General features: G+C 43.1%; 2 protein-coding genes across 11 annotated transcripts in view; one reads left to right on the top strand and one right to left on the bottom strand.

Annotated features, from left to right (window-relative positions):
* NDE1 (nudE neurodevelopment protein 1) overlaps positions 1-3,926 on the bottom strand; it is a 40,198-nt gene extending 36,272 nt beyond the window's left edge. For all 5 annotated transcript variants that reach the window (XR_013824120.1, XM_079899041.1, XM_079899043.1 and 2 more), the window contains exon 1: positions 3,836-3,926. The gene's annotated coding sequence lies outside the window, so the exon portion shown is untranslated. The remainder of the gene's footprint in view (positions 1-3,835) is intronic.
* A 3,883-nt stretch (positions 3,927-7,809) lies between these two features.
* Positions 7,810-27,103, top strand: part of MARF1 (meiosis regulator and mRNA stability factor 1) — a 40,558-nt gene continuing 21,264 nt past the window's right edge. For 4 of the 6 annotated variants that reach the window (XR_013831695.1, XM_079946022.1, XM_079946021.1 and 1 more), the window contains exons 1-13: positions 7,810-7,853; positions 11,530-11,731; positions 13,874-14,557; positions 15,314-15,488; positions 16,568-16,794; positions 17,865-17,982; positions 18,541-18,713; positions 20,226-20,651; positions 20,821-20,978; positions 21,067-21,225; positions 23,029-23,221; positions 23,938-24,116; positions 25,591-25,671. Coding sequence is in view for 5 of the 6 variants with exons in the window: in XM_079946022.1 (XP_079802148.1) it covers positions 11,588-11,731; positions 13,874-14,557; positions 15,314-15,488; positions 16,568-16,794; positions 17,865-17,982; positions 18,541-18,713; positions 20,226-20,651; positions 20,821-20,978; positions 21,067-21,225; positions 23,029-23,221; positions 23,938-24,116; positions 25,591-25,671 (2,717 nt within the window). In the remaining variant the exon portion in view is untranslated. Of the gene's footprint in view, positions 7,854-8,219; positions 11,732-13,873; positions 14,558-15,313; positions 15,489-16,567; positions 16,795-17,864; positions 17,983-18,540; positions 18,714-20,225; positions 20,652-20,820; positions 20,979-21,066; positions 21,226-23,028; positions 23,222-23,937; positions 24,117-25,590; positions 25,672-27,103 lie in introns of those variants that run through there. The other 2 variants (XM_079946020.1, XM_079946019.1) reach the window with 2 other exon arrangements.

Raw genomic sequence — 27,103 nt, 5'->3', positions numbered from 1 at the left:
ACAGGCTTTCAATAAATGCCTGTGGAAGGAACGAACACAGGGAAAGATAGAGACTAGCCACTCGCTGGAAGGGGATGTGAGGTTAAGGAAAAAAAGCAAGAGACCCTCTGCAGGCTAGTTTATAGTTTACTTCTGTAAATCCCTAAGATACTTAACAGGATGGGGAAAACCTTTCTCCCTCGGCACCTGAGTGGCATCTCATTAATGGGAAGGGGCTGGAGGACAGGGTGCCATGTTGGAAACTACCCCCTCCCCAGGTGTACATGATAAGGAGTATCTGATACAGTTACTGGAGTTTAATAACCTTCAACCTGCAATCTTACGACAGATGAGTTTTAGAAAAGGGCTCTTTATCACAGCCAGTGAGGCTTATAACTTAAGCCTCAGTAAAGAAATGAAATTGAGATGTTTTAGGAGGCGCTTCCACTGTGGCTCTAATTACAGCCCCTGCATTTTAAAAACACCCCTAGGGAAGAGAAAAACTATGCTAGAGGCTAAGAGGAAAGAAGTAACAGCTGAACCTCACTTTCTTATGAAACAGCATACTTAAAAACCTGACTTTTTTTTGGCCATTTGAAAATGTCTCAGAAAGTTCTAATGTGCATTACTCCCTGCCACAGATAGCAGGTAAGACAACTGGCAAAGGTTCCCCTTTTCCAGCATTATTTACTAAATTTTATCATCACCTTCTAGTTGTGGTGTGTTAGGCCTTTAATACATTATTTCCAAACAACCTGACCCTCTTTAAGCTGCTTAACTGTAAGGGGTAGGTAGGCAAGGCAATCACCTGGTTTCTTAGGAAGCTAAAGCAGAAACATTGTATGCCTTGGCCATCTGCATAGGTGTGGCAAACGGAGTGGCAAACCAGACCCAAGTGCAAGGGAGTCTTTGAATTCAAATTCCAGATCTCCCTGGGGTTGCCAATAGACTGGAGGTCAGTTTCACTCCTTGGTCCATGCAGTCTTTTGAAAGGCACTGTGTCAGGCAGGTGTTAATGCTTGGTCACAGCATACACAACTTTGTACCCACTCTCTTAAAAGTGGATACGGCATTCATTTATTGCATCCGATCCACAGGGATATGTCTTCCTAACTTGCGTTCTCAATACACCATGATGCCGTCATGCCCCAGTAGCTCTGTGGACAAACCTGATGGGTACCTCAAATGTATGTGCTACAGCATGCAAAAACTGGGATCAAGTGGTCCAGTAAGTACTTATTTTCTATTTTGGATAACTTAGATCTATTACTCTTACAAAAGTGTTTCAGCAAGTTTTTGGGGGGCGGCTATTTTCCATGATCAAACCTAACAGGAAAGTCTGAAAGCACACTTGAGACACACACCTTTGATTTCAAAACTCTAGAAAAAACAAAGCCTTTCTCAGCTCTCCTCTGAGTGAAGAAAGCCAGCACAGCTGGTCAGGAGCAACACACATATATAAACCATCAGGAATTAACGGCCCTTCTCCACCCCAACCCCAATCCCTCCCAATCAAAACACATGGAAGAGCAGAAGGGAAAGGGAGAAAAAGAAACTGCCAGAGACTGGCACATGCTCCCACGGCTTCTACGTTATGACGCAGGCTTTGCATTTTGCAGAAGTGACATTACTGGGGCAAAATCAGTCAAGAGTCAGCAGGTCTGACTTCTGTCTCGGTGCTTTCAAAGTCTTTAATGACCTACCTACCAGAATACCTCACTAGGCATGCAAGGACATATGCTCAAGGGTGTACACCATCATTGACTGAGGGGAAAACTGGAGGAACTTAACTGTTGACAGAGGACTGATCAGAAAATGGTGCAGTTAAGAAGTAAATATACTGGGCTTCCCTGGTGGCGCAGTGGTTGAGAGTCCGCCTGCCGATGCAGGGGACACGGATTCGTTCCCCGGTCTGGGAAGATCCCACACGCCACGGAGCGGCTAGGCCCGTGAGCCATGGCCGCTGAACCTGTGCGTCCGGAGCCTGTGCTCCGCAACGGGAGAGGCCACAACAATAAGAGGCCCGCGTACCACAAAAAAAAAAAAAAAAAAGTAGTAGTAAATGTACTGATATGGAAGAAAGTTTATGATATGTTAAGAAAGTGTCATTTTTGTTTGCAAATGTATCTCCCTCTGAGTATACAAATAGAAGAGTCTGTAAGGATATACCAGTGTGGGGGTAAGGCAGACACTGAGATTCGAACATGTACCTGACGCTTCTCTAAGATATATACTGTTTTTTGCAGTAAGCACATATTGCTTTTGAAATTTTAAGAAGCTTAAACTTGGACGAAAAGAAAACAAATTATCCTGTCCAAGGATAATTTTTACTTTCTTGAACCAAGAGGCCAAGGAAGGAGCTTTTCCTACGGAGGCGTTCCCCTCCTCCATTCCTTTTCAAACATTTCCCAACACCTACTAAGTGCTGGGCACTGCTGAGCGAGGCAGACACAAAGCACCTGTGTCAGGATTAGGTACAAACATAGTATCAGTTGCAGGCACAAACTTTCCACATGCAGGCATGCTCGTGTTAGGGAATTATCTTGTGAGGAAGCAGAGTGTTCTCTCTCTGGGCTCACACGTTCTAAAGCAAAAGAACACACTCTGGAAACAAAAATCACATCCTAACAGAATAAGCCAAGTTAAGAAACTATTAACCAAATGGGATGAAATATACCAATCAGAGGCCTCTGACACTTCAGGAGCATAGATCATCTACATTTTTAAGTTTCAAAAATGGTTAAATACCAACGCTGGGGTCAGATAACAAGGGGCTCTGGGAGTCGCTGGGATCCAATTACTCTTCAAAGTACCTTACCCATGTCCTAAAATGCCATCCTATCCTAGAATACATGAACAAAACTCGCACAGAAAATGAGAAATTTCTGTCCGGCGCGTGTTGCAAAGGTCGTTTCTTTAGAAAGGAAGTTAAAAGGGGCCTAAAGGTAGAGAGGGGCACAACATGATAAAACCCTGGACAAAGAAATCCGGGAAGGTCGAGCCCTCGGGAGACAGCGAACTTGAGATGACTGGAGAAGATAATGTAGCTTCCCCAAAAAGCAATATCAAGGTGATGGCGGGGTTTCCTATGACCTCAGAGGCAGGTGAGCCCAGCCACCGCATTCAAGCTGTAAAATAAGCGTTTTCATCCTTTATCCAATCCTTCCCCAAAGTGCTGTCAGGGGAAATCTGAACCGTCCTGCAACAGAGATCTGAGGAAAGCGGAGGGAGGAAGACCGTTCCAAACACGTTCCCAAAGGGAGGGAAGTGCCAAGGAGGAGGGAGGTTTTTGGAAAGAGGCCTGCACCGAGGGTGGAGGTGGGTGGGGACGTGGGCGGGAGGGGGGCTACGAGGAATGAGGGGCGGTGGGGGGCAGCAGAAGGCAATGACGAGGACTGAAGGGCAGAAAACTGAGCGAGAAGGGAGACCAGGGGAGTCGGGGTGGGAGGGAACAGGAGGGCAGAGCGGCCGGGCTGCGGGGACCCGGGACGTGGAGAGCAGAAGGACCGAGGAAGTCTAGGACGGAGGGGGAGGGCAGCGGGGTCGGAGAGAGGCGAGCGCAGAAAGAGAAAGCAAGCTGGCAAGGGTGAGGAACCAGGCGCGAGGGACTCGAGGGTGTGAAGGCACAAAGTTAAGAAGGCAGGCTCCAGGGAAGCGCAATTTTCGAGCCCAGCACCCGGGAAGCGACGCGCAAGTGAGGGGCGCGCCAGGGCCCCTGCACGGCGGCGGCCCGGGGTCCCGAGAGCGTGGCGGGCGCCGGGGCGGGCAGAAGAGTTTCGCGGCGGCCGTGGCGGTGGCGGTGGCGCTGGCAGTCCCCAGGAAGTCCCCACCCCGGGGGCCGCAGCTCCGCACTTACCCGGCTCCGGCTGTGAGGAACCGCGACGGCGACGGCTGCGGCAGCGGCTGGGGGCGGTGCGCCCCGGGCCTCCAGCCCCCGCCCCCGCGCCCGCCCCCGCGCCCGCGCCCGCGGCCGGCGCCGCCCATTGGCTGCCGCGCTACGGGACCGCGTCTGCCTCGGCCAATCAGCGCCGAGCAGCGCCTTTTGGAAACTTTTTTCCCAGGGCCCGGGCGCGGCATGGCCACGCGGCGGCCCTGGGCGGGCTGGCGGGAGGGCCCCTGGGAGGCTCCCGCTGCTGGGCAGGGTTTTGGCCCGCCTTGGAGGCTAAAGGGTGCTCCCTGGACACCGGGGGGACGGGCTGGGATTTGCGGGCCACGCACTTCAAGAAAATATGACTCCCTCCCTTTGACACCGGTTGCATTTTCCTGTTCTTGGCTTTTCCCCAAAGCAGATAGGACAAAGATCTAGGTCCAGTGAGGATAAGCAATGCCCCAGGTCCTCCCCACAACTTTACAACCAATATAAAATTTTCTTTTTTTTTAAAGACCTTTTGATGTGGACCATTTTTAACATCTTTATTGAATTTGTTATAATATTGCTTCTATGTTATGTTCGGTTTTTTGGCTGGGAGGCATGTGGGAATCTTAGCTCCCCCACCAGGGATGGAACCCCAACCCGGAACCCACACGCCCCCTGCATTGGAAGGCAAAGTCTTAACCACTGGACTGCAAGGGAAGTCCCACAACCAATATAACAATTTTCACATCATTATCTTCTTCAAAGGCAGCAAAACTCCTTTACAGGAGATTGTTTTCGAGCCTGGCTTTGAATCCTTGCTCTGTCCCTTAGTAGCTGTGTGATCTTGGGCAAGTTATTCTCTCTGTGACTTACTTTCCTCATCTATAAAATGGGGTTATGCAGAGACGAAATGAGTCAACTTGGCATTTGCAAAACGTTTAGGACAGTGCCTAAGCACATAGTTAAGTACAATCTATGTAGTGATCATGATTTTTCAATTGGTTATCTAGGTCAGGCATAATGCTAACTTCTTGATGTTCAGCAACGAATATTTATTGAGCACTCACTTACATCAAAATAAATGTCAAACAAGACACCTGTCCTCAAAGGGCTTATAGTACTAAGAAAGGACACTAAATCAGCAAACAGAAACAGTGAAATAATGTCAGATGCTAATAAGTGCTATGACTAAAGCAAGGTCATATGATAGAAAGGGGCTGGGGAGGGGTCCCTGCAGATAGAATGTCAGGGAAAGCCACTCTACCAGGTGACAATGGAGCTGAGACCCAGATGATGAGAACCACAGGAAAGCACTTTTATGGTCCTCATTTTAAAGCTGAGAAAAGGGTGCAGGAAGTTAAATGCATTGCCCAAGGTTTCACAATTAATAACAAATCAGACTTCAAAGCTGGGTCTGTTTGACTCCTACACTGGTGTTCTTCAGCACAATGCTACAGGCAGAGATCTTAGCTGCTTTGAGGCCTCCAACCAGTCATAGAATCCCTCCTGCATTCCTGCCATGGTTAAGAATGACCTTTAATTCTACTTCGACTCCTTGCTACTTCCTGAAAGAAGCTCAGAGATGCAAAAGGGAACTACCACTTACATCAACGGGGTTAAGTATCAAAGTGTCTTTTAGGAAACTTCCATCCTGGCCCCAAATGCTAATAAATCATTTGCACCCCCTTGACACTTTCCAGAGCCTCACCATTCTGTGAGGTTTCTGGGCAGAGAATAATCACCCCAGTTTAAAGATTAGCTGAACCACAAGTTGATGAGCTATCAGTACTGACTACATGACATTAAATCATTTAAACCAGTTGATTTTTAATTTCCTTCATTTTTCCATTAAAAATAAAAGGGAGAAGATATTGAAATGATTATCATTAAACTCCTCTTCAGGAATAGGTGTTTAGGTAAATGGGTTTGTTATTGGATAAAACCTTAAAAAAATGAAAGGGAAATTTTGGTATACTTTAATTAAAACTTTTTTCTCTCTATTCAATGTTTTCCTTGTAGCTTTCAGATATTAATGAGCAGAAAGCTGGGTTTCTCTTGCTTAAATTCTACCATCATAATTTATTATTTCAAAACACTAAACTTTTCATTAGCCTTCCATTTAGTATGATTGATAACATTTTTATTTACTGCATTTATTGACACCAGGCACAGCTCTGGACTTGAAAGAATGCCAAGCAATGTCAAACAAAATGTGTCTGATCTTTATTTTATTTTATCTTTATTATAAAAGATATTATCTTTATTATAAAAAGCAATTTTAAAATCCACTATTATTTTGTTTCCTTTTTATATTTTTAGTTAGTACTGTGTTCAGAGATACTCAACTAGAATGAAAAGGAGAGAAAAAAATCTCTAAAGAGAAGCATATTTTTTGGTACTGTGAAAAAAACAAAACGCTAGAAACAGGGTTGTTTTTCATCTGTTCTAATTCCCACTTGGAGAATACTACCACACACAGACACAATGAAGATTTACTCAGCAGTAATAAATACCTAAGCAGGCAGATGATGTGTGGACTTGTCATCTGCCTTCTGGAAATGGAATACAAGCACGAAGGGTTCTTCAGCTATGTGTTTGATCTTGCCCTCCACAATACCTGTCTACAAGGACGTCTACAGGGATGTATCAGCTTCCCCTGAAATCTCCCCCACTTAATGTGGATTGCCTAATGAAGTTGCCTCACAGTACAGACTTCAGGGGGAAAAAAGTTCTCTTTCGGCAATTTTTACTTGCTGATCCTTACGCAAAGTTAACCTGTTTCTCAGCAAACTTCAGAAATAATCTTTTACGTAGCATTCGGCTATTGCATCGTAAACTATGTCTAGATTTAAAATATATATGCTTTGTTTTTCTCCCAATTTGCAACAGGAAATAGTGAGCAGCTGGTAGTTTCAGAAATGTCCGTTGTGCCTACTTAAAAACAATTTTTCAAAAATTTCAAATATAAGTAAAGAATCTGAAGCAAAAAAACCCAAAACAAAACCCCAAAAAAACCAAAAAACCCCAAACATGGCAAATCTAGCCACCAACAACACAAGCTGTTATTGGCTTCACATGGCTTTTGCAACTATAAAGTCTCCTTTTTGCTCACCTAAGTGGGCACTGGAAAAGTTGTATTCATTTGCAACGAGCTTTGGACCAGGACTTAAAAAAATCACGTTTTCTTACTTAAGTCACGAGGACCTCTTAATTGCTGGTGACAAAATCCAGCCTAGTCTTGGCACAGGCTTTCTTTTTGCCAGCTGGATCACAACTTCTCGAGGCGCCCTGCCGGCCCGAAGGACCTCGCGGGCAGCCCAGTTGGCAGTTATTTTTTTCTCCACTCGCCGCTAGGTTGCACTAGATAAAGGATGCTGTAGCAAATATGCGTCATATAATTTAAAAAAAAAAAAAAAAAAAGTAGGGTCATCACGTGACAAGAGTAAGAGAGAAAAAAAGCCAAAACGATCAGGTTTTTCATCAAAATCCCTTTTAAGTCGCCTTCCCTCAAAAGCCCGAAAGAGCTGAACGGTGACAAATCCCGGTTGGCAGATTTTTTCCCCGGGTTCCACCTCACAAGCACCCTAAATCTCCGCTTTCAGGTTCCTTCCCACGCCACAACGATAAGCCAGCGGCAAGCCTTTCTTAAACTGGGGGTTTTCGCCAAAAAAGCCGGGGTCGGTCCCCGGGAAGGTCCCTATTTAGGGGTTTATCGGGAGGGGACTGAGCCTGACGAGGCTGCAGGGCCGCGAGGCCCCGCCCCCCCCAGGGTTCCCAGCACGCCCCGCGCGGGGAGGACGCGGCGGCGGGGGAGGGGCGGAGGAAGGGGCGGAGGCAGGGAGGAGAGAAGGGCGTCGGTTTTGCGACAGGGGCGGTGCGGTACGGAAGCGGAAGTGGAGGGTGCGCTTGGCGGCGGCGGCGGGAGCTGCGGAGTCGGGAATCAAAACAAAGGGCCTGGGGGGGGTGGGGGGAAGGCGGTGGGGCCGGAATGTGAGCGGAGGTGGAGCCGGCGGCTGAGGTGAGTTTGCTGGCAGCGCTGGGAAGTAGTCCCCGACGCGTCCAGTGCTCTGGGGCCACCAGGCTGGAGAGGGGGAGAGCGTCCCCTCCTTTTGCCTGTTGCCGGCGGGGGTGGGGGAGGTTGGCTGGTATGAGGGGAAGGAATGGGACCCACCGGGCAAGACCCCGCTACAGGTTCGAGTTGTCTCCCTTTCGGGTCAATTCACGACTGTCATTGCAGCGCCTCTGCTGCCCTTTGGGGGTGTTTGGCTCCCTGCCCACACTTGTCTCCTTTCTCCCTTTGGGGCCCTCCAGGTGTGGAGAGCAACCCTTCTTGTTGGAAGTTTAAGAGAGGAAGAGAACAGCTGGTGTTTTTGCAACCCTCCCGCCCCCCAGCGTTTTGCACCCTCCTCGGTCTATCAGCACTCCCTAGGGTGTAGCCTCTGGCTTGACTGAGCGTTGAGTCGTCTTAGGACTTGAACCACTCCCAATAATTGTACTGCGACACTGTGATACACCTTTTAGAGTTTCCCTGGCACCTTTCTGTTATTACCTAGAGCTTTCAAGTTACATCTTTTGCACTTTCTAACATCTCTGAGCATAAATATTCTGTTTTGCATACAGGGAAACTGAAACCTAAATGGGCTTCTGAGGCATTTATTGAACTTTGCATTCATTCAGCAGTTGTTGGTGGGTGCCAGACACTGTGCTAGGTGCAGGAGATACAATAATGAATAAGAAAACATGATCCATATGTACTACCGTGGAGTTTATATTTACGTGGAGGAGACAGATAATAAAAAAGCAAGCAACTAAGATAATTTTAGGAAGAAGAACTGTGAAAAACAACAGAAATACCCAGGAATGGGATGCGGTGATGTGGGGTGTTGAGGACTAGATTGGGTGTTGAGAGAAGGCCACTGCTAAATTTTCTACTTTGTCTCATTTAATACAAACAACAACCTATGAAGGTGCTACTATTATCATCAGGCCCATTTTACAGATGGGATCTGAGGTTCAGAGAGGTTGCGCGTTGTCCAAAGCTGCACAGATAGGAAGCGGCAGAATTGGGGATTGATAGGAGGACAGTCTGATGTCACAGTCTGGGCTCTCAACCACTATCTGAATTGCTCAAAGACTGAGAGATAATGGCGGAAGTGAGACTTCCACTCAAATCAAACAGAACTTGCTTTGACTACCTGAATTACATCACGTCATTCCCAGGAATATTTAGGAAAATTTCCGGGTGCAGGACACTAACAAGCTAATACGTATATACTTTCTATTGCTCGTGTTGAGCGATACCAGAGGTGCCTTGGTGTGATAGAAAGAGGTGGACAAGCCTGGTTCTTTTCCCTTTCTATTGTCTGATCTTGGGCAAGTTACATAATTTCATTTAACTTCTGTTTCTCCTCTGTAAAAATGTGGCTAATTTCTCCCTTGTCTTTCTCACAGATTTACTGTGGGAAAAAAGATGACATAAATGGATCGCAGTGTCTGGTTGTTTCCTTCATTGTATCCCTTGTGCCAAGCACAGGCTTACTACATAGTAGATACTAAGTAAATATTTGCTGAATGAGGAAATAAATAATGTTAAACAAAAAAGCTTTGTAAACTGTATTTTACTTGACACCTTAGCTCACTTTCAGGATTGGCCTTGAAGGGGCTTGAGAGAGCATGTTGAAGTTGTGTATGTCGTGAACATCACAAATTCTTAGGCTCTAGAGAGAAGATAGGGTATATGAGGTCTGTATTTAATAGGAAGAACAAGTACCATAATTTACTATCATTGTGGCAGTTAACTCCATCTCTGTCTCCAGATTAGCTCCAGTTTTTGTAGGTAAATAGCTGCTTTATTCATTCTCTCATTCAACAAATATTTCCTTAGTATATACTATGTAGGAGCCCCGTGCTTGGCACAAGCCATACAGCGGTGAAGACAAACAGATGGTGGCATCTTTTATCTGATTTTTTTCCCCCATAGTAATGCTTTGAGGTGGGCAGGGGAGAAATTAGGCACACTTGACTGAGGAAGAAACTGAAACTTAATAAAGTTTTGTAGCTTCTACATAAGGGCCAAATAGTAAATATTTTTGGCTCTGTAGGTATATGATCTACAGTCTCTTGCAAATAATTAACTCTGCAGTTGTAGTGCAAATATAGCCATAGGACTTCAATAAGCTTGGCTGTGTCTCAAATACAACTAGTCGTAGACACCGAAATCTGAATTTCATGTAGCTTTGTCACAAAATATTGTTTTGATTTCTCCCAAGAATTAAAAAATGTGAAACACATTCTTAGTTCGCAGGCCATTTAAATACAAGCAGTGGGCCGGTTTTGGCAATAGTTTTAGGCAGTAGTTTGCCTACCCCTGCTTTTTGTGATTGGTTTTCCTATATTTTAGACATAGTGCTTATATAGTCATCTCTCCCCTCACTGGACTATGTAGATGTTAAAATCTCTTGAAAAGAGCATCTTATCAGGGAGATAGCTAAAAGAAATTCTTCTCTATATGCCCAGAAATTTCTGAAAGATAAATTAATAACCTTAAAATGGCCATTGTCGGTAAGAGTAGGAGGTGGTTGGGGCATGGTGGTGAGGGCTTGGAAATGAGACTTCCTTGTCCTTACCACTGGCAGGCCGCCTGTGTGCCCAATGGCTACTACTGATTGGATCTGCTTTTATCGTATCATTTAAGACTTGTAGAGTGTTGTTGCTCTGGAGTAGATAAGAGCACATCTGGGACTTGAGATTTCTCTGTTAGATTTTTGGTGGTATAGCAGATTCCACTTTCATAATAAGTAAACTAAGAGGTTGGTTCGACTTGTTTTGTAGCTGAATCAAATTCAAAGTCCACAGAGGTCACTTAATTTGGACCTTCAATACTCATATCAAAGACACAGTGGGATAGGTTGCTCTGAAATCAATTTCACGATCTTACATAATTGGGAATGAGGACATGTGGTTGTTCTTTTACTCAAATTATATGCTGTCTTCTGTTAACTTTTTGAATCTCCCAAGTAGAGTGTTTAGTGAGGGATAGTCGAGAAGAATTAAGAAATATTATATAGAAAACATCTGCTGTGGGCTGGAGGAGCTTGGCTTCAGCCAAGTGAAGAGGAGAGGTTTCTCTCCCGGTTATGCAGGTGTCCAAGATGTGGCTACTTCTCTCAAGCATGGCTGAAAAGAAATAGGGCTTGTCCAGAGTTCATTTTTGTTTGAAGACCTATGAAACGTAAGGAATGGAAGATGATAGACTTTTTAAAACATCAGGTTGATGTAGTTAGGGTTCAAGCATAAATAGTCAACCAAGTTTACCAATTTTAGTAAGCTGTAATATGTTTTGATAGCGATTCTACTTGTGTTCCAAGATCTGACTTGTTGGGAGCCATTGCACCATAATTTTTTTTTCTTAACTTGGAAGACATTTACATTTATTTTTACTTTCCCACATCACTAATCCTGGATATGAGTGGCTAAATCTTGTATCTCCATCAGGAAAACATAGCACCACTGAGTGGCTGTTACATCCTATGGAAAACTCAGTCTTTGGTCACAGCATTAAGAGTTTCTGGATTTGGTCCCATCAGCCCTCTTTGCAATGACCTATACACCATAAATATAGTTGTAGTCTCAGATTTCAGTAATAAAATTTGTACTTATGCAAATAAATAATATTGAAATCTCATTCTTAACAGGGTGGAAGAATGAAAGAAAAGAAAGATGAAAGAATGTTGAACCACTTTGTATGGCTGTATGATGGAAGGAAACGGAACTGAGAACTCCTGCAGTAGAACACTTGGATGGCTTCAACAAGATAATGATGCTAAGCCATGGCTTTGGAAATTCTCTAATTGCTTTTCTCGTCCTGAGCAAACATTGCCACTTAGTCCCCAAACGGTAACTATGTGCAAGACTAAGGACATGGCAAATTCTTAATGCAAATAGATGAGAGATCCATTTGGTCTGGGGCAGTCTCTCTCCCTGGAGTCTGTGCTAAATTTTCTCTTGCATCCTGCTTATATTACTCCTTGTAGCACATTATTGTAATTCCTGACTCAATGAAGGCACAATTTTTTAACTCCTGTACTTACACATTAAGCAACAATAGATGCTTTAAATATTTGATGTTAAAATTTTGGAAAGATTTGTTTCTCATTAACGTCACAGATTCCAAAGACAAAATCCACATTGTAGAGTAAGACCGGAGGAAAGTACAAAATAGATATTGTTTTATGGTAGCCTTCTGAGTTTTGTGTCTTAAAATCAAGGAAAGATTGATAGGATTTGTTGATAGTCTTTTTCTGTTCAAGATTTCTCTTGAATATTTAAATATGTCTAGAACTTTTTCTTTTGTCTTTTCGTAGTGATTTTGATGTTTTCTGATTTTATTTCCTTCATCGTTATCACTTTTTTTTTTGCTATTGTACTTGGGATTTAAATGAGACTTCACTATGAATTTATATAAGGGTATTGATAATGACTTTTAAAAAAAATCTATTCCCTGTCTTCTCCAGTTTTTCATTATATAGTTACCTTTGTCGCATGGCATCAGTAATTGGAGTTATTTCAGAAGTATTTTACCTCAGGGACAGTTTGCACTGAGGGCTGGCAGCTCAAGCAGGGTCCTGGGGTGGCAGATCTAGCCCTAACAGAGTCACAGGACACGGAATTGCACTGTCACCTTTACAGATCCAGAATCTCGATTTTGTCAGTGGTACCCAGAATTGAGTACGTTCAGGAAGACCACCTCACAGTAACCCTGCCCATAAGAGCCAGATCTATATAAATCATAATGCCAGTGAGTTAATTTCCAGCCTGAATTGTAATTACCAAGAGGGCAGAACACACTGCTTGTTGGCTGGTGAGACCATTGCTATTACCTCCCTTTTAGGAAAAGTAACTGAAAATCCAAGTTTCTCCCATATTAGTATACCCTCCCATAGCAGAAGGAGTGAAATCATAGCAGTCAGATGGACCTTTCTATGCTCTAAGGGATGAGCATGTCTCAATCACTATATCAGGGCATCCCCTTCATCTTAATAGTGCCTGCATTCAGCCAATAAATGTTGTTGATTTGTCGAATCCCCTTTCAGTGGCCAGGTACTCTGCTGAGTGCTTTATGTTTACTATTTCATTTTATCCTTCTAACAAATGTAGTAGGTACATTCTGTTGTTCCCAGTTGAAGGATGGTAAAATTGAAGCATAAAGAGGTTAGGTTAAGTCACTTACCCAAGGTCATAAAACTATTTAGTATCACATTCAAACCCAGGTCTCTGACACCAATGCAATGCTATAACCTTTATAAGCATACCAGCCTCATGTGTCTATGTTACAGGCATATGACAAACTATTTCTCTTTTATCTTTTCCCCAGATAGTTTTCTAATTACTCTAATTCTTTCCACTGGTTACAAAATAATTGTTGGCATTATGGCTTTAGGTCATGATACCCCAGGGTTTGCTAAATGTCATCAGCAACACGTTTAAGACCTATTCATGGATGGGCCACTTGGGCAGATGGCTGATCTCATCCATAGTGCTTGATACCTTCTCCCCTGGAGGACCTTACTAAAACCACCTAGCTCTGACTGCACAAACTATTAAGTATTTTCCTCAAGGCGCTTTGCTTGTAAGCCGTCTTTAGTGAATACTGTTATGACTGTGTTGTTTTTCATACCACCTGTTTTGTCTTCAGAAGACACTGAGAGGCAAGGGGAAGTTATCAAAGGGAAGACACTGAGACATGGTTGGTTAATCAGGCTTGTTGAATATGTAAACAGACCCCCTCCCCAAGTCTCTTAAAATTCAGGAAGGACACAGTTGTAATTTTAGTTGTCTGTTTCAATGTTCACCTCCTGCTGAAGAATGCTCCTGGTTTTAGCTGCCATTCCATTTTTGTGGTTGTGATTTTGTGTGGTTATGACGGAGTGATGTAGATAGGTTTGAACACTGTTTCCATTTTTTAATGCAATCAGTTGTGAGTATCCCCAAGTCACTAGCCTCATAAAATTAATTTGTGTTCTGGTTTTCTTTTCTCAGAAAGATTACATGGAGAACAAGAAAGTTGCTGTGGAATTAAAGGATGTACCATCTCCCCTTCATGCTGGCTCTAAACTTTTTCCAGCAGTCCCACTTCCAGATATCCATTCTCTTCAGCAACCTAAAATACAGCTTTCAACTGTCCCCAAAGTAAGCTGCTGTGCCCATTGCCCTAATGACCCCTCCACTTCGCCAATGCGTTTTGGTGGTGGCGGTGGCGGAGGGACTGGTAGCTTGATTCCCCCAGGCGCACTGTTAGACTCGCAAAGCACCAGGACAGTCACGTGTCAGGTGGGGTCAGGGTTTGCTTTCCAGTCTGCATCTTCACTCCAGAGTGCCTCAGCTAGGAACAGTTTGGCCAGCGTTGCAAGTGACTTTCCCAGCATGTGTCTAGAAAGTAATCTCTCTCCCTGCAAACACCTGCCCTGTTGTGGAAAGCTCCATTTCCAGTCATGTCATGGTAATGTGCACAAGCTGCATCAGTTTCCAGCTCTCCAGGGCTGCACCTCCTCCGCTGGCTATTTCCCCTGTTCTGATTTCACAAGTGGGGCTCCCGGGCACTTGGAAGAGCACATTTCACAGTCGGAGCTAACGCCTCACTTATGCACCAACTCTTTGCACCTAAATGTGGTACCTCCGGTTTGTTTAAAGGGCTCACTTTACTGCGAAGACTGCCTCAACAAGGTTTGTATCTTTTTATTTGTTATGTTGGGTGCAGCTAAGGTTTGAGGAATGACTTTTTAAAAATACTAATGGATATATCTTGAAAAATATCTTTCTTGTGAGTGGGGTCAAAGACTCTTTCGTGATGTGGCTTTCTCCCCATCAGCATAACTCCTTCTGGTCCTGAAAGAAAGCAAAGGGTAAAATGGGAGGGACCATTCAAAAAAGTACAGAGTAATTATTTAGTTTATGCTCTTAGAGTCTCCTGTAATAAATCTACTTCTTACATGTGAACCTAGCTTGGCAAAGCCTCGTGTTCTGTTCAGTCTTTAAAGGCTAGAGCACAATTGTGATTTCTTATAGCTAACACTCACTTGATACATGGACCCATTCTTGTAAAACTGCATGTTGTCCCTTTGTAATAATTTGGGGAACTTGAAACTTGGTCTCAGTCACACCCAGTGTTCAGGTAAAGACGTTACTTCCTTTTATGTAAAGTGTGTCTGAGGGTCTCCACCGTAGCAGACACATGGCCCAGAATGTAAAGGTCTGATCATGTGAATATCTTCCCTGATCATTTCAAGTCACTTTGGAAGTGAGTTTATGCATTGGTAGCTGATAGTTCTGGGAAAGGTGATTTGAAAATACGTTTTATCAGAGGTTAGCAGCTGGAAAGGAGAAACACTTAGAATGTGTTTTCAGTTGTTATGTGTAACTCTAGGTTCTGAAATAATGTATCTGAAACCTCCTCCTCTTTTTAAAAAAATTTTAAAACAGCCGGCAAGAAATAGTATAATTGATGCTGCTAAAGTCTGGCCAAATATACCACCTCCAAATACTCAAACTGCACCTGTTACTATTCCTCTGTGTAATGGCTGTGGAACCAAAGGAACAGGGAAGGAGACCACGTTGTTATTGGCGACCAGTCTAGGCAAAGCTGCTTCGAAATTTGGTAAATGACAGTATGGTGTAAAATGTGCATATTAGTTTTCAATACCTGATACTAACACTGCATTTAATCACCTTTAAAAAGATTCCTGTGGTTCTAAAGCTACTGTGTATGAGTCTCCATTTCCATCTCTTGGTAAAGATCTTTTTATCCTTATAGACCAATAGGTCAGTTGCCATTAATGTTGGGCTGATGCTATTTGAGACCAGAAGCTGTGTATAGAAAAATAAGGAGTATATTAGGAGAAATAAGTGCTGGAAGGGACTTGGTGTCAACTTAGGTTCATAATCACACTTGTTGGTTGTATGCTCCCTAGACGTACTTAGTATTTAGAAAGATTTAGCAATGGCTGATGAAAAACAGTATTTGAAAACCTAAGATCATTTCCCCAAAAAGTAATTGATATATTTTATCTTTAAAAAACATTTTTTAAAAACTTGAATCAGATATGAATGCAGTGTTAAAAATCATTTAAAATCAAGGACAAGGGAATTCCCTGGCGGTCCAGTGGTTAGGACTCTGAGCTTCTACTGCAGTGGGCACGGGTTGGATCCCTGGGTAGGGAACTAAGATCCAGCAAGCCCTGCGATGCAACCAGAAACAAACAAACAAACAAATGTGCTTTAAAAATAAAATCAAATCAAGGATGATAACAACTTCATGGTCTGTCTCCTCTTCATTGTTCTCCCACACTGAGTCGGTAGACAAGTGCAGGTGGAGCATGAAGGTCAGGTCTCAGAGCTGCTGTGTCCATTCACCTATGTGTTAGTGTTCAGAGGAGCATAACTGGTCAGTGTGAGAACGCCTCATGCTTTGTCATGGATTTATTGTGGGCTTAAAGTGACTTGATCTTTAGATTTGTTCTCTCCTGAAAAATGGGAATAATCACTTAGAGATACTATGGCAACTTGGGGTTGTTTGTCTTATTAGACCAGCCATTGAGGTTGGTATCCTTAAATTTAACATCAGTCAATAATTTCATTTTCCTGCCCCTAAGAATGAGAGGTAGCTACCTGTTATTTTTATTTGAATATCTTACCTCTTTTTTACCATTGTAATTGAAAATGTTAACATTTCTTAAGGGTCACCAGAAGTTGCGCTAGCCGGACAGGTGCTAGAAAACTTACCCCCCATTGGAGTTTTTTGGGATATTGAAAATTGCTCAGTCCCCTCTGGCCGCTCAGCTACTGCAGTTGTACAAAGAATTCGTGAGAAGTTTTTTAAAGGCCACAGAGAAGCAGAATTCATTTGTGTGTGTGACATCAGTAAAGAAAACAAAGAAGTTATTCAAGAACTGAATAATTGCCAGGTAAAAAAAAAAAGAATTTTTATCTATTTTGGTAGAAGAATAAGCATGTGTGATTTTTTTTAAGAATTCTAATTGAAAATTTGTTTAATAATATGCATTTGTGCTAAGTTTGTAAATAAAGGAAAATAGCAAAAGATTATTTCTTAATTAGGTACTAGAAATCATTTAATCATGTCTGATCTTTCAGCAAGGCTGCTTATATGTGACTAGTGCTTTCCTAGTATAGTGGTTACATATGTATCATTTCCTTTGATTTTCATAACTGCTTTGTGAACAAGGCTCATAGGATTTATTATTTGGAATTTACAAATGAAAGGGCCCAAGAGGTGAAGCAACTTTTTTAAGATCATATGGCTGTAAGTGGATGAGCTTAGATTTAAATCCAGATTGTCTGACCCCAAAGTCTGTTCTCTTCAGCTGGAACCAGAATCAAGTTCTTTTGACTTTCAGACAAGTAATTCCATTGATATGCCATATTCCTGCCTAAAATTATATAGTTCTGTTCCTTGTAAAAACTAATAAATCCTATTTTGTATTGTATGTAGTTGAGGCACCTCTCAAACCTTTCCTTCCTTTGGAGACTTTAATATGAGCCTGATAGTTTTAACAGGAATAAACACATTTTAGCTCCCTTAGGGGCAGATGCCTCTCTTCTTCCACCACCTGATGGTGGAAGCCATAGACGACGAATAGAAATGACATCAAATACAGCCCCAAATTGTACCTTAATTATATATCATACCTCTGCCACCCACAAAACTGTTGGCAAAAGATACTAGAGAGAGCTAGTTTACTTCACATTTCACTTTCTTTTCTTTATTTTCTGAAAGGGGGATGGATGAAGCAGAAAAGCAGAAGATTACAGATGAAACTAGGGATAATGATCCAGTTAATTCGTCTGGAGAACTGAAGTTGAAATTATTGAGATTTGACTGTAATTTTTTTCCGTTCCTAAGTGGCAGTAATAATAAAAGTTTCCTCAAGAACTGTCTATTAAGAGGCAGGCAGAATGTGTAGTGATTTTCTAACCTCAGCTCTTTCTCATTTGTCCTTATTATAAATTAATGCAGGTAACCGTTGCCCACATCAATGCTACTGCAAAGAACGCTGCTGACGACAAGCTCCGCCAGAGCCTCCGAAGGTTTGCAAATACTCACACTGCTCCTGCCACTGTGGTTCTTGTGTCAAGTAAGTGTAGAAACATCTGCTAATTTCAGCTAAACTCACTGTGTGTGAATTATCATAGAAACCAAAATATGTTAAAGTAAAATGTGCCCCCAGAGACGCTGAAATACATAGGACATTTTATGTTTATCTTTGAAAACTGTTTAGAAAAAAAATGGGTCTACGTGGATTTCTGTATTTTTCTCCTTGGAACTTGATTAAGGATTCTTGCAGGGCCAAGTTTATTAAAGAAAATGTAATTTTTTTAATCCTGGGGGCCCCTTATTGCTAATTTTAAAAATCTAAGATGAAGTTGGGGCTCCTCAGAGTATTAACATTTGCTCCTTTTTACTACTGGAAGTAACGTGTCTTGGGGTTCAGTATAAGTATATGTAAAATTGTCTTACCGTGTTAATCCTTCTGATATGAAATGCGTTCCTGTTCTAGAAAGGGGTGGGGGTGGCAACTTAGAATATAATCCTGCCATTCCTTCCTTCTCAGTAGATGTCATTAGAGTTACCTCTCTCTGTCAGGTGTTTCTAATGTTTGGGGATGGGGGTTGGGCTGTACCTTGTCTTTCAGCTGATGTCAATTTCGCATTGGAACTTAGTGACCTGAGACACAGGCATGGTTTCCACATAATTTTGGTCCATAAAAACCAGGCCTCAGAAGCACTGCTGCATCATGCTAATGAGCTGATCAGATTTGAAGAATTCATTTCCGACCTGCCCCCCAGGTTACCAGTAAAAATGCCAGTAAGTGGGTTTGTGTTCTTTCTGCCATATTCTAGTTGAGATTACAGAGGCTCAAGACAGCCCTTCATAAGGGGTCTCCAAGCCCAGGTGAGGCTGTTCTTTGTAGTAGGCTGGCCAGATTTTGAAACAGGCCTAGAAACTTTCTTCTCTTACAGATATTCAGAGAATTGATATATATGCATTTTGCTTTTATTATTTTCACAATGTCATAGGGAACTGACTTTCAGATTTACCTTACTGACAGCCACTTGCCCGTGTCTACAAAGCTAGCAATGTTTTGTGCCAGGGGGATGGAAGTAATGGAATGAGAGTTATTACTCTTTTTGCTTCCAGGTTTTAAGGGTAAAGAATATGATGATGGTTTGCACATACTGGTGTGGTTGGAGTCAAATAAGCAGTGATAGTACAGTTGTGGCACTTAATCCTGAAGCTCCAGCAGGCCTCTGAGCCTGTTTTCTATGGTTGTGGTCCCTGGCATGCATGGGCACAGTGAGGAGTAGTGGTCGCTACACCTGTAGCCTGGTAAGCCACTTGACAGGAGAAAGTGCACGTTTCCAGCAGGCTGAGCATTTCTCATAGTCTTGTTTAGGATAAGAATGTTTACTGCAACACTGAGCTTGTGTTTAAGCTGTCTGGAGACTATATGTGCAACTTTTAAACAGTAATAACAGAGAGGAGCTATAGTGTGGATGGTCCAGAAGGGTGGGCAATCCCATTCATGAAATGCAGTTTTAACGTATTTTAATAACTTTAGGATTACAGAAGCACTTTAGGAATGATCTCACCCAACCTCCTCATTTTAGAGAGGAGGAAGTCAGCACTTAGAAAAAGTAAGCAAGCCGCTGGAGGTCCCACAGCGTGATGGCAGCAGAACGGAGACTGCCCCCCCGCCCCGCCCCCAGATTCAGGCATTTGCATTGTTGGCCCCACTGCATTGCTTGATACCCAACAAGATCAGAGCCTGGCCAGAGATTAAACACGTGCTAAGGATAATCTGCAGTTGGGGATACCAGAGTCTGGCCCAAGAAGTAACATACACAGGCCCTACTTCAGGCTTTGGAGCTGCTCTGCTGATTCACTTTTGTTGTTCTTCATTATGTTTTTAAGTCTTTTGGCTATAGCTACATTTCCTCTATTTCGCTTGTGTTTGGCACTCACTTTTTTAATCCGGAAGGGCTTTAAGTTGATTGTAGTATTTTAGGTGAGAGATTGCCCACTGTAGAGATCCTTATTCCTTATGATTTACAAAAAAAAAAAAAAGACCGATTATTCAGTACATTCAATCTTGCCACATATTTTTTTCTCATTCACCAGAGTGATAATTTTAGATACATTTCTCTTTTTCCATGTTTTTCAGTCTAAGTAAGTTTACCCTCTCCCGTGGAAATCTCTGTTATCTCCCCTTCAAGGTCGCTAGCTAAAGTTTGGAGATCACTCATTGTTCTTCTTGTTTGTAATTGAATGTGTGCCCTCGAGTCAACCCACTGTAACACTTTTCCTCTGTATCAACAGTGCCAGACTCTACTCTATGTTTATAACCTACCAGCAAATAAAGATGGCAAGAGCATCAGCAACAGGCTCAGACGCCTGTCCGATAATTGTGGCGGGAAAGTGCTAAATATCACAGGCTGCAGCGCAATCCTCCGCTTCATAAACCGAGATAGTGCAGAACGGGCTCTGAAGCGAATGGAAAATGAAGATGTCTTTGGTAATAGGATCATCGTGTCATTTACTCCAAAAAGTGGAGAACTCTGTGAAACAAAGAGTTCAAACGCAACTGCTGATAAAGCGAAGTCTCCCAAAAAACTTAAGAATCCAAAATTGTGCCTCATCAAAGATACAAGTGAACCATCTTCCAGTGCCAAAGCCGCACCTGGAAAAGGGTCGCAGGCAAATTCTGGATCTGCTACCAAAAATACCAATGTTAAAAGTTTACAGGTATTGTGATACCTCTTGCTTTCTGAAGTTTATGGTAGGTTTGCTTTCTTGGTCTCTGTTTTATATGCTCACTTGCTTCGAGGATACTCAAAGTCAAGTGTTTTCTGTGCAAGGTCTGACACATCCTGGGGGCTTAACTGTTAAACTCCCTTGCTCTGTCTGTTTTAAGGAGCTATGCCGCATGGAGTCGAAGACCGGCACTCGAAGCAGTGAGCCCCAGCAAGGCCACCTGAGGCCGGTGGCACCGCCTCACAGAAATTCAAGTGCTGCAGCGCCCACACCTAAAACGTCGGGGGTGGCAGAATCTGTTTACAAAACCAATCCGAAGTAGGTTCTGTTATTCTCCCTTGTAGCTGCTTGTCATGATGTGAAGGAAAATAAGTGACCGCTTCCCTGCAATGTTTCCCTCCACTAGAAAAGAGAACCTCTGCACCCGCAGTGTTACCAGTTCTCCTGTAGATAAAAAAGATAAAGAGGAGACTCTGTTCCAAGTGAGTTACCCGTCTGCTTTTAGCAAGTTGATCGCATCCAGGCAAGTGGGTCCTCTGCTCACGCCTCAGTCTTGGTCTTCTCGGTGAGTGGTTCTTGATCCAAGGAGTGGTTGTGTGCAGTAGAAGGGGTTATGAAATAGTTTGTTTAACAGAATTCAAGCAATACACAAGTGCATATTTAAAAGAGAAATCTTCCACCCCTCCTCCACCAGTCCCCTTTTCCACTGGTAACGATAGCTAACATTTGGGGGCAGTGATTCTTGCTGTTTCTCCCTCCTCCACGTGGGAGTCTTGGTAAGCAGAGGTCAGAGAGAGAAACCTGTCCTGGAGTCCTTGGGCAATGATGGGAGGCACATTATGTTCTTACCATGTCCTCATGGCTTCATCATGGGCCTCATGCTGAGGAAGAGGCCCAAACGGACACACATTGGTTATTCTTATTCGTGGGGTAATTACAGGAAGCTGTTTGAGGAACGAGGGTCTCTGTAAACAACCTTAACACCGACCTTATTTAAGCTTTCTAAACTCACTCCAACTAATTCTGGAACCTTGGAAAACAGAAGGAGCTCATGCATCCCATGAGCTCCTTCTAGCATTGTATTTGTTCTTCTGAGTTGGTGAAGACTCACTATAGAACATGACTTTGGACCTGTCAAATGACATGTACAAACTCACGTAAGACTTCCTTACGTGGAGAAGGGCCGCAATATATGAGCAAGAATATCTGGCTTGGGATTTCCCTGGTGGTCAGGTGGTTAAGATTTGCGCTTCCACTGCAGGGGGCGTGGGTTCAGTCCCTGGTCAGGTAACTAAGATCCCACATGCTGTGTGGCACGGCCAAAAAATAAATCAAATAAAATGTCTTTATATTTTAAAAATATATTGGGAATTCCCTGGCGGTCCAGTGCTTAGGAGTCCATGCTTTCATTGCCGAGGACCCGGGTTTGATCCCTGGTCGGGGAACTAACATCTCGTAAGCCACATGGCACAGCCAAAACACACACACACACACACACACACACACACACACACACACACACACACACTCTCTCTCTCTCTCTCTCTCTCTCTCTCTCTCTCTCTCTCTCTCTCTCTCTCGGGGAACTAACATCTCGTAAGCCACATGGCACAGCCAAAACACACACACACACACACACACACACACACTCTCTCTCTCTCTCTCTCTCTCTCTCTCTCTCTCTCTCTCTCTCTCTCTCTCTCTCTCTCTCTCTCTCTCTCTCTCTCTCTCTCTCTCTCTCTCTCTCTCTCTCTCTCTCTCTCTCTCTCTATCTGGCTTTTTCAGAGCCAGGGGGAGAGAAATGATTTACATGGATATCGCAAGCTAATTTCCTAAGAAGAAATGCTCAGTGTCCTAAGAATAAATGCACAAAGTGGAAAACTAATTCATTAGGCCTGCCTGTAATTTCTGCCGTTAGCTTTAAATAATGCAATAAAAGGATATTGAGTATTTTTTTTTTTGTGGTACGGGGGCCTCTCACTGCTGTGGCCTCTCCCGTTGCGGAGCACAGGCTCCAGACGCGCAGGCTCAGCGGCCATGGCTCACGGGCCTAGCCGCTCCGTGGCATGTGGGATCTTCCCAGACCGGGGCGTGAACCCGTGTCCCCTGCATTGGCAGGCGGACTCTCAACCACTGTGCCACCAGGGAAGCCCGATATTGAGTAATTTATTTGCTGTTAATAAGGTAGTCAACAGGTCGTATTTTTGACAATGAGTCTAAATCAGTGCATGTTTAAGATAAAAAAAAAAATTGAAAATCAAATTGTATTGCGGGAAGCTGTTTTTATATAGCTTCAAACAAAATCTAAATGGCATAAGCTGAATAAATAGAATAACAGTTTTTAAAAATAACCTATGTATGTTTTAAGCAGGAGTATGTCTCCAAACCTCTTAAACAGAGCATCCCCGCTTGCTTTCAACGCTGCAAATTCGAGCGTTGGTGCCGACTGCCCAGACCCATTTGCAAATGGTGCTGATATCCAGATCAGCAACCTAGACTACAGATTGTCCCGGAAGGAGCTGCAGCAGCTCATGCAGGAAGCGTTTTCTAGACACGGCAAGGTAACCTTTTCACTCTTGTTCTTGCCTTTGTTTTACCCCTTGCTGGCATTCAAGTTGAGTGCACTTAACTCAACACATGTAACTACAGGCAGAGTGTAAGTGTCACTCAACGAGTTTGAACACCTTCCTTTTTCCTCTGGCCTGCTCATGGTGGTGCTGTGTATTCTGTTTTTAGGATACAGCCCAAGAGAGCAAGAAGCCTGGCATAGAAGCACTTGTGGTCATGGGCAGGGATTTCAGTGGCTCTTCGGGAAATAAAACACTGATGGGTTTTAGTTAGCTCTGGCTGCTAAAATATGGAAATAGGGTTCTAAAATGATATTGGCTGTTTTTGTTAATGTCTTACGGTATCTGATTCAGTTTTTAGGTGCAATTTGCTAAAAATGCACCTTTTACTGAAACTTAAGATGGCTATGCCCCAGGTTTTGGCAGGGTCTGGAGAAGACGCAAAAGACTCCTTACATGTGTTGGCCCCTAAGCCTGCCTTGGAGAGCATTGTGTGCCAGAGCACAAGGCAGGCTAGGCTGACGTCACATCCCTGAAGGTCACCCATCCTAGCTCACTTAGGTTCTGGTCAGCGGAAGTGCACAGTTCAGACAGGTTCCCTCACGGCAGCACTGAAGCCCACAAACCAGTTGCCTAGTGAGTCACCTTCAGTTTTAAGAGGACAGGGTTCTGGGTAGATCGGCATTCTGTTTTCCTTTTTACTGCTGCAGGTGAAGAATGTTGAGCTCAGCCCCCACACAGATTATCAGCTCAAAGCTGTTGTTCAGATGGAAAACTTACAAGAAGCAATAAGTGCGGTGAATAGCCTCCACAGATACAAGATTGGCAGCAAGAAGATCCTGGTCTCACTTGCCACGGGAGCTGCTAATAAATCACTCTCTTTACTGAGGTAAAGAACAAACAAGCCGTTTATTTCAGGAAATAACATTTTGGCCCAAAAACAATTTTAGAAATAATAAAAATAGATTTTATCCCATTCCCAACCCTCTTGTGATGATCACATATGCAATAAATGCTTTTTCTCCCTTGATAGAGTTAGAAATAAGGTAGAAGTTAGAAATAAGCTAGCTAGAATAGTTTACCCTTGTTCAAGTCATTAATCAAAGATGAAGTACAGCTTAAACTTGGCAGGCACTTAGGAGTAAAATAATATGCCACATATCTAGAACAGGTTCTAAAAATAGTAGGCCTCTACAATAAAAGTTTATAAGCCTAGAAAGTCTGAAATATTACCTTCCAGTCTTAGTAGAAGGTGGATTTGTCTATAACACGTAGATCTACAAAGCTGTAAGCTCTCAACTTGCAGATATATCTTTAACGTCACATAGACACCCAGCCCCGTAAGTCTGCATTACGACTAGACTAATCTTAGGAATCTAGTGATGGTTTTATTCATAATATGCTTTTGACACACAGCACCCTGTAAGTTTAAGGTGTACAGACAGTATAATGATTTGTGCACCAGGAACTAACATACTGTTTATAGGTCAATTATACTTCAAAAAACAAGCCAACAGACTCATAGAAAAAGAGATCAGATTTGTGGTTACTAGAGGTGGGGTATGGGGGAAGGAGGAATTGGATGAAGGCAGTCAAGAGGTACAAACTTCCAGTTATAAGATAACTAAGCACTAGGGGAGTGATGTACAACATGATTAATATAATGAACACTGCTGTGTGTTACGTATGAAAGTTGTTAAGAGAGTAAATCCTAAGAGTTTTCATCACAAGGAAAATAATTCTTTTATTTTGTGTCTATATGAGATGATGGACGTTCACTTACTGTGATGATCATTTCATAACATACACAAGTCAAACTTCACCATCATTTTAAGTTATTTTTTAATTTCCTAGAATAAAGATAATACTCATTAAATATAATTTTAAAATTTCAGAAACATAAAAGAAGCAGGAGACAAAAAAATCATCCATAATCCTATGGCTTAAAGCCAGTCACTCTTAACCAGTGTATTCAGTTGTGTATCTTCAACTGTGGGGATTCCTCGCCCATCTGTCTGTTAGAACTGCGCTGTGGCAGGAGACAGTCAAGCTCTTGTGCCCTTTGCTCTGAATTAATAAAGTGTCTCAGTGAGTAGTCAGTGTCTTTCTGATAAACAGGTGTGCAAAGCCCTATGCTTAAGTCTGATAAAAATCCCAGTATATGTGACTAAATATTGTTTAATTGCCTTGTTCCTGAAGTCCGTTCTTTAAGTTTTTCTGGAAGATCAACTGAGATATAAATGGGTATGTTTATTTTGCATACACATGATGGTAATCAATTTTATGAACTCTGTTTTTAAAATACAACTTGGAACGGAGAGGAAGTCGTCTGTTCTCTAATGGACTAAACTTTTTTCTTGCAGTGCAGAAACGATGTCCATTCTTCAGGATGCTCCTGCCTGTTGTCTGCCTCTTTTTAAATTTACAGATATTTATGAAAAAAAGTAAGTAAGGGTTACTTTTTTCATTGATCCAGCCAGTACTGATGGGTGACTTCCATGCATAAAACTGGTAGCAACTCTTAAGGAACTAGCAGAGGAAATAAGACCAAGACAGTGGTGTTCAGATTGAAATTCCAGTTTTAACACACATTTGAAGAACGTCTTTCATTTTTAGCAAATTTAGACCTCAGTCCCCAAAGCTGTACTTTCATCTTTTCCACTTGGCTGATGAGTTTTGTTATTCATTGTGTGAACATTTTCAAGCACCTTCTAGACTGTAAGCTCCAGGACAGCAGGCACTGTGTCTGACCTAGCACCATGTCTTCAATGCCCAGTGCTCAGTAGACGCTCAGCAAGTACTAGTGGAACGAAAGGCTCTGTGGAGGGTGCAGAGCTGGAAAGACAGCCCTTGTCTTTGGGGCTGTTATGTCTGGAAGGGAAAAGACACTCGCCATATATTGTATAGAACAAAGAAAACTATCATTACAAAGGAGGAGTAGGAAGGAGAAAAGGCCTTGAGGTTACAGAGGGTGGAAGGAACCAGGAGCTTGGCCATTATCCCGTGGATAGTGGGAGCCACTGAAGTATCGGAGGAAGGAGGGGAGGGGAGAGGTGTGGTGGTGGGAAGACTTCAGGCAGTGGTGGTGTTTGAGCTGGAGTGAATGGGGAAGGGAGAGAGACACGGGGGAGTGTGTGCACCAGTCCCGGCTCTGAGTAGACGCTGTCGGAACAGAGGGAACTAGACACCACAGAAGTTTCAAATGTCAGTGAAATTGGACTTAGTAACTAGTTTTATGTAGCAGGCAAGGTAAAAAGTAGAGGTCAGTTTGATTCTGAGTTTTCTGCCCTAGGTGACAGGGAGGAAGTTTGTATGGTTAAACTGGAAATAGGGAAGAAATAAAGAAAGCTTGTTTAGGAGTTACAGTGCGTTTTTTTTAAATTCATTTATTTAATTTTGGCTGTGTTGGGTCTTCGTTGCTGTGCGAGGGCTTTCTCTAGTTGCAGTGAGCGGGGCTACTCTTCATTGCGGTGCACGGGCTTCTCATTGAGGTGACTGCCCTTGTTGCAGAGCATGGGCTCTAGGTGCGCGGGCTTCAGTAGTTGTGGCATGTGGACTCTAGAGCGCAGGCTTAGTAGTTGTGGCGCATGGGCTTAGTTGCTCCATGGCATGTGGGATCTTCCTGGACCAGGGCTCGAACCCATGTCCCTTGCATTGGCAGGTGGATTCTTAGCCACTGTGCCACCAGGAAAGCCCTACAATGAGTTTTTGATCTTGGCTTTGGGCATATGAGTTTTAGGGGGCTATTGGAATATCTGGGCAGAGAGTTCAGGTGGTCTTCTGCACATTTGGAGTCCCTCAGTAAAGAAGTCAGCTCTGAAGATACGGCAGTTATTTGCCTAAAGATGATCTTGAAAGACCTGGGAGCAGATGAAC

Source organism: Stenella coeruleoalba (assembly GCF_951394435.1).
Source record: "Stenella coeruleoalba genome assembly, chromosome: 15".
NCBI classification, from domain to species: domain Eukaryota; kingdom Metazoa; phylum Chordata; class Mammalia; order Artiodactyla; family Delphinidae; genus Stenella; species Stenella coeruleoalba.
This window is presented reverse-complemented; position numbering and strand designations above follow the sequence as displayed.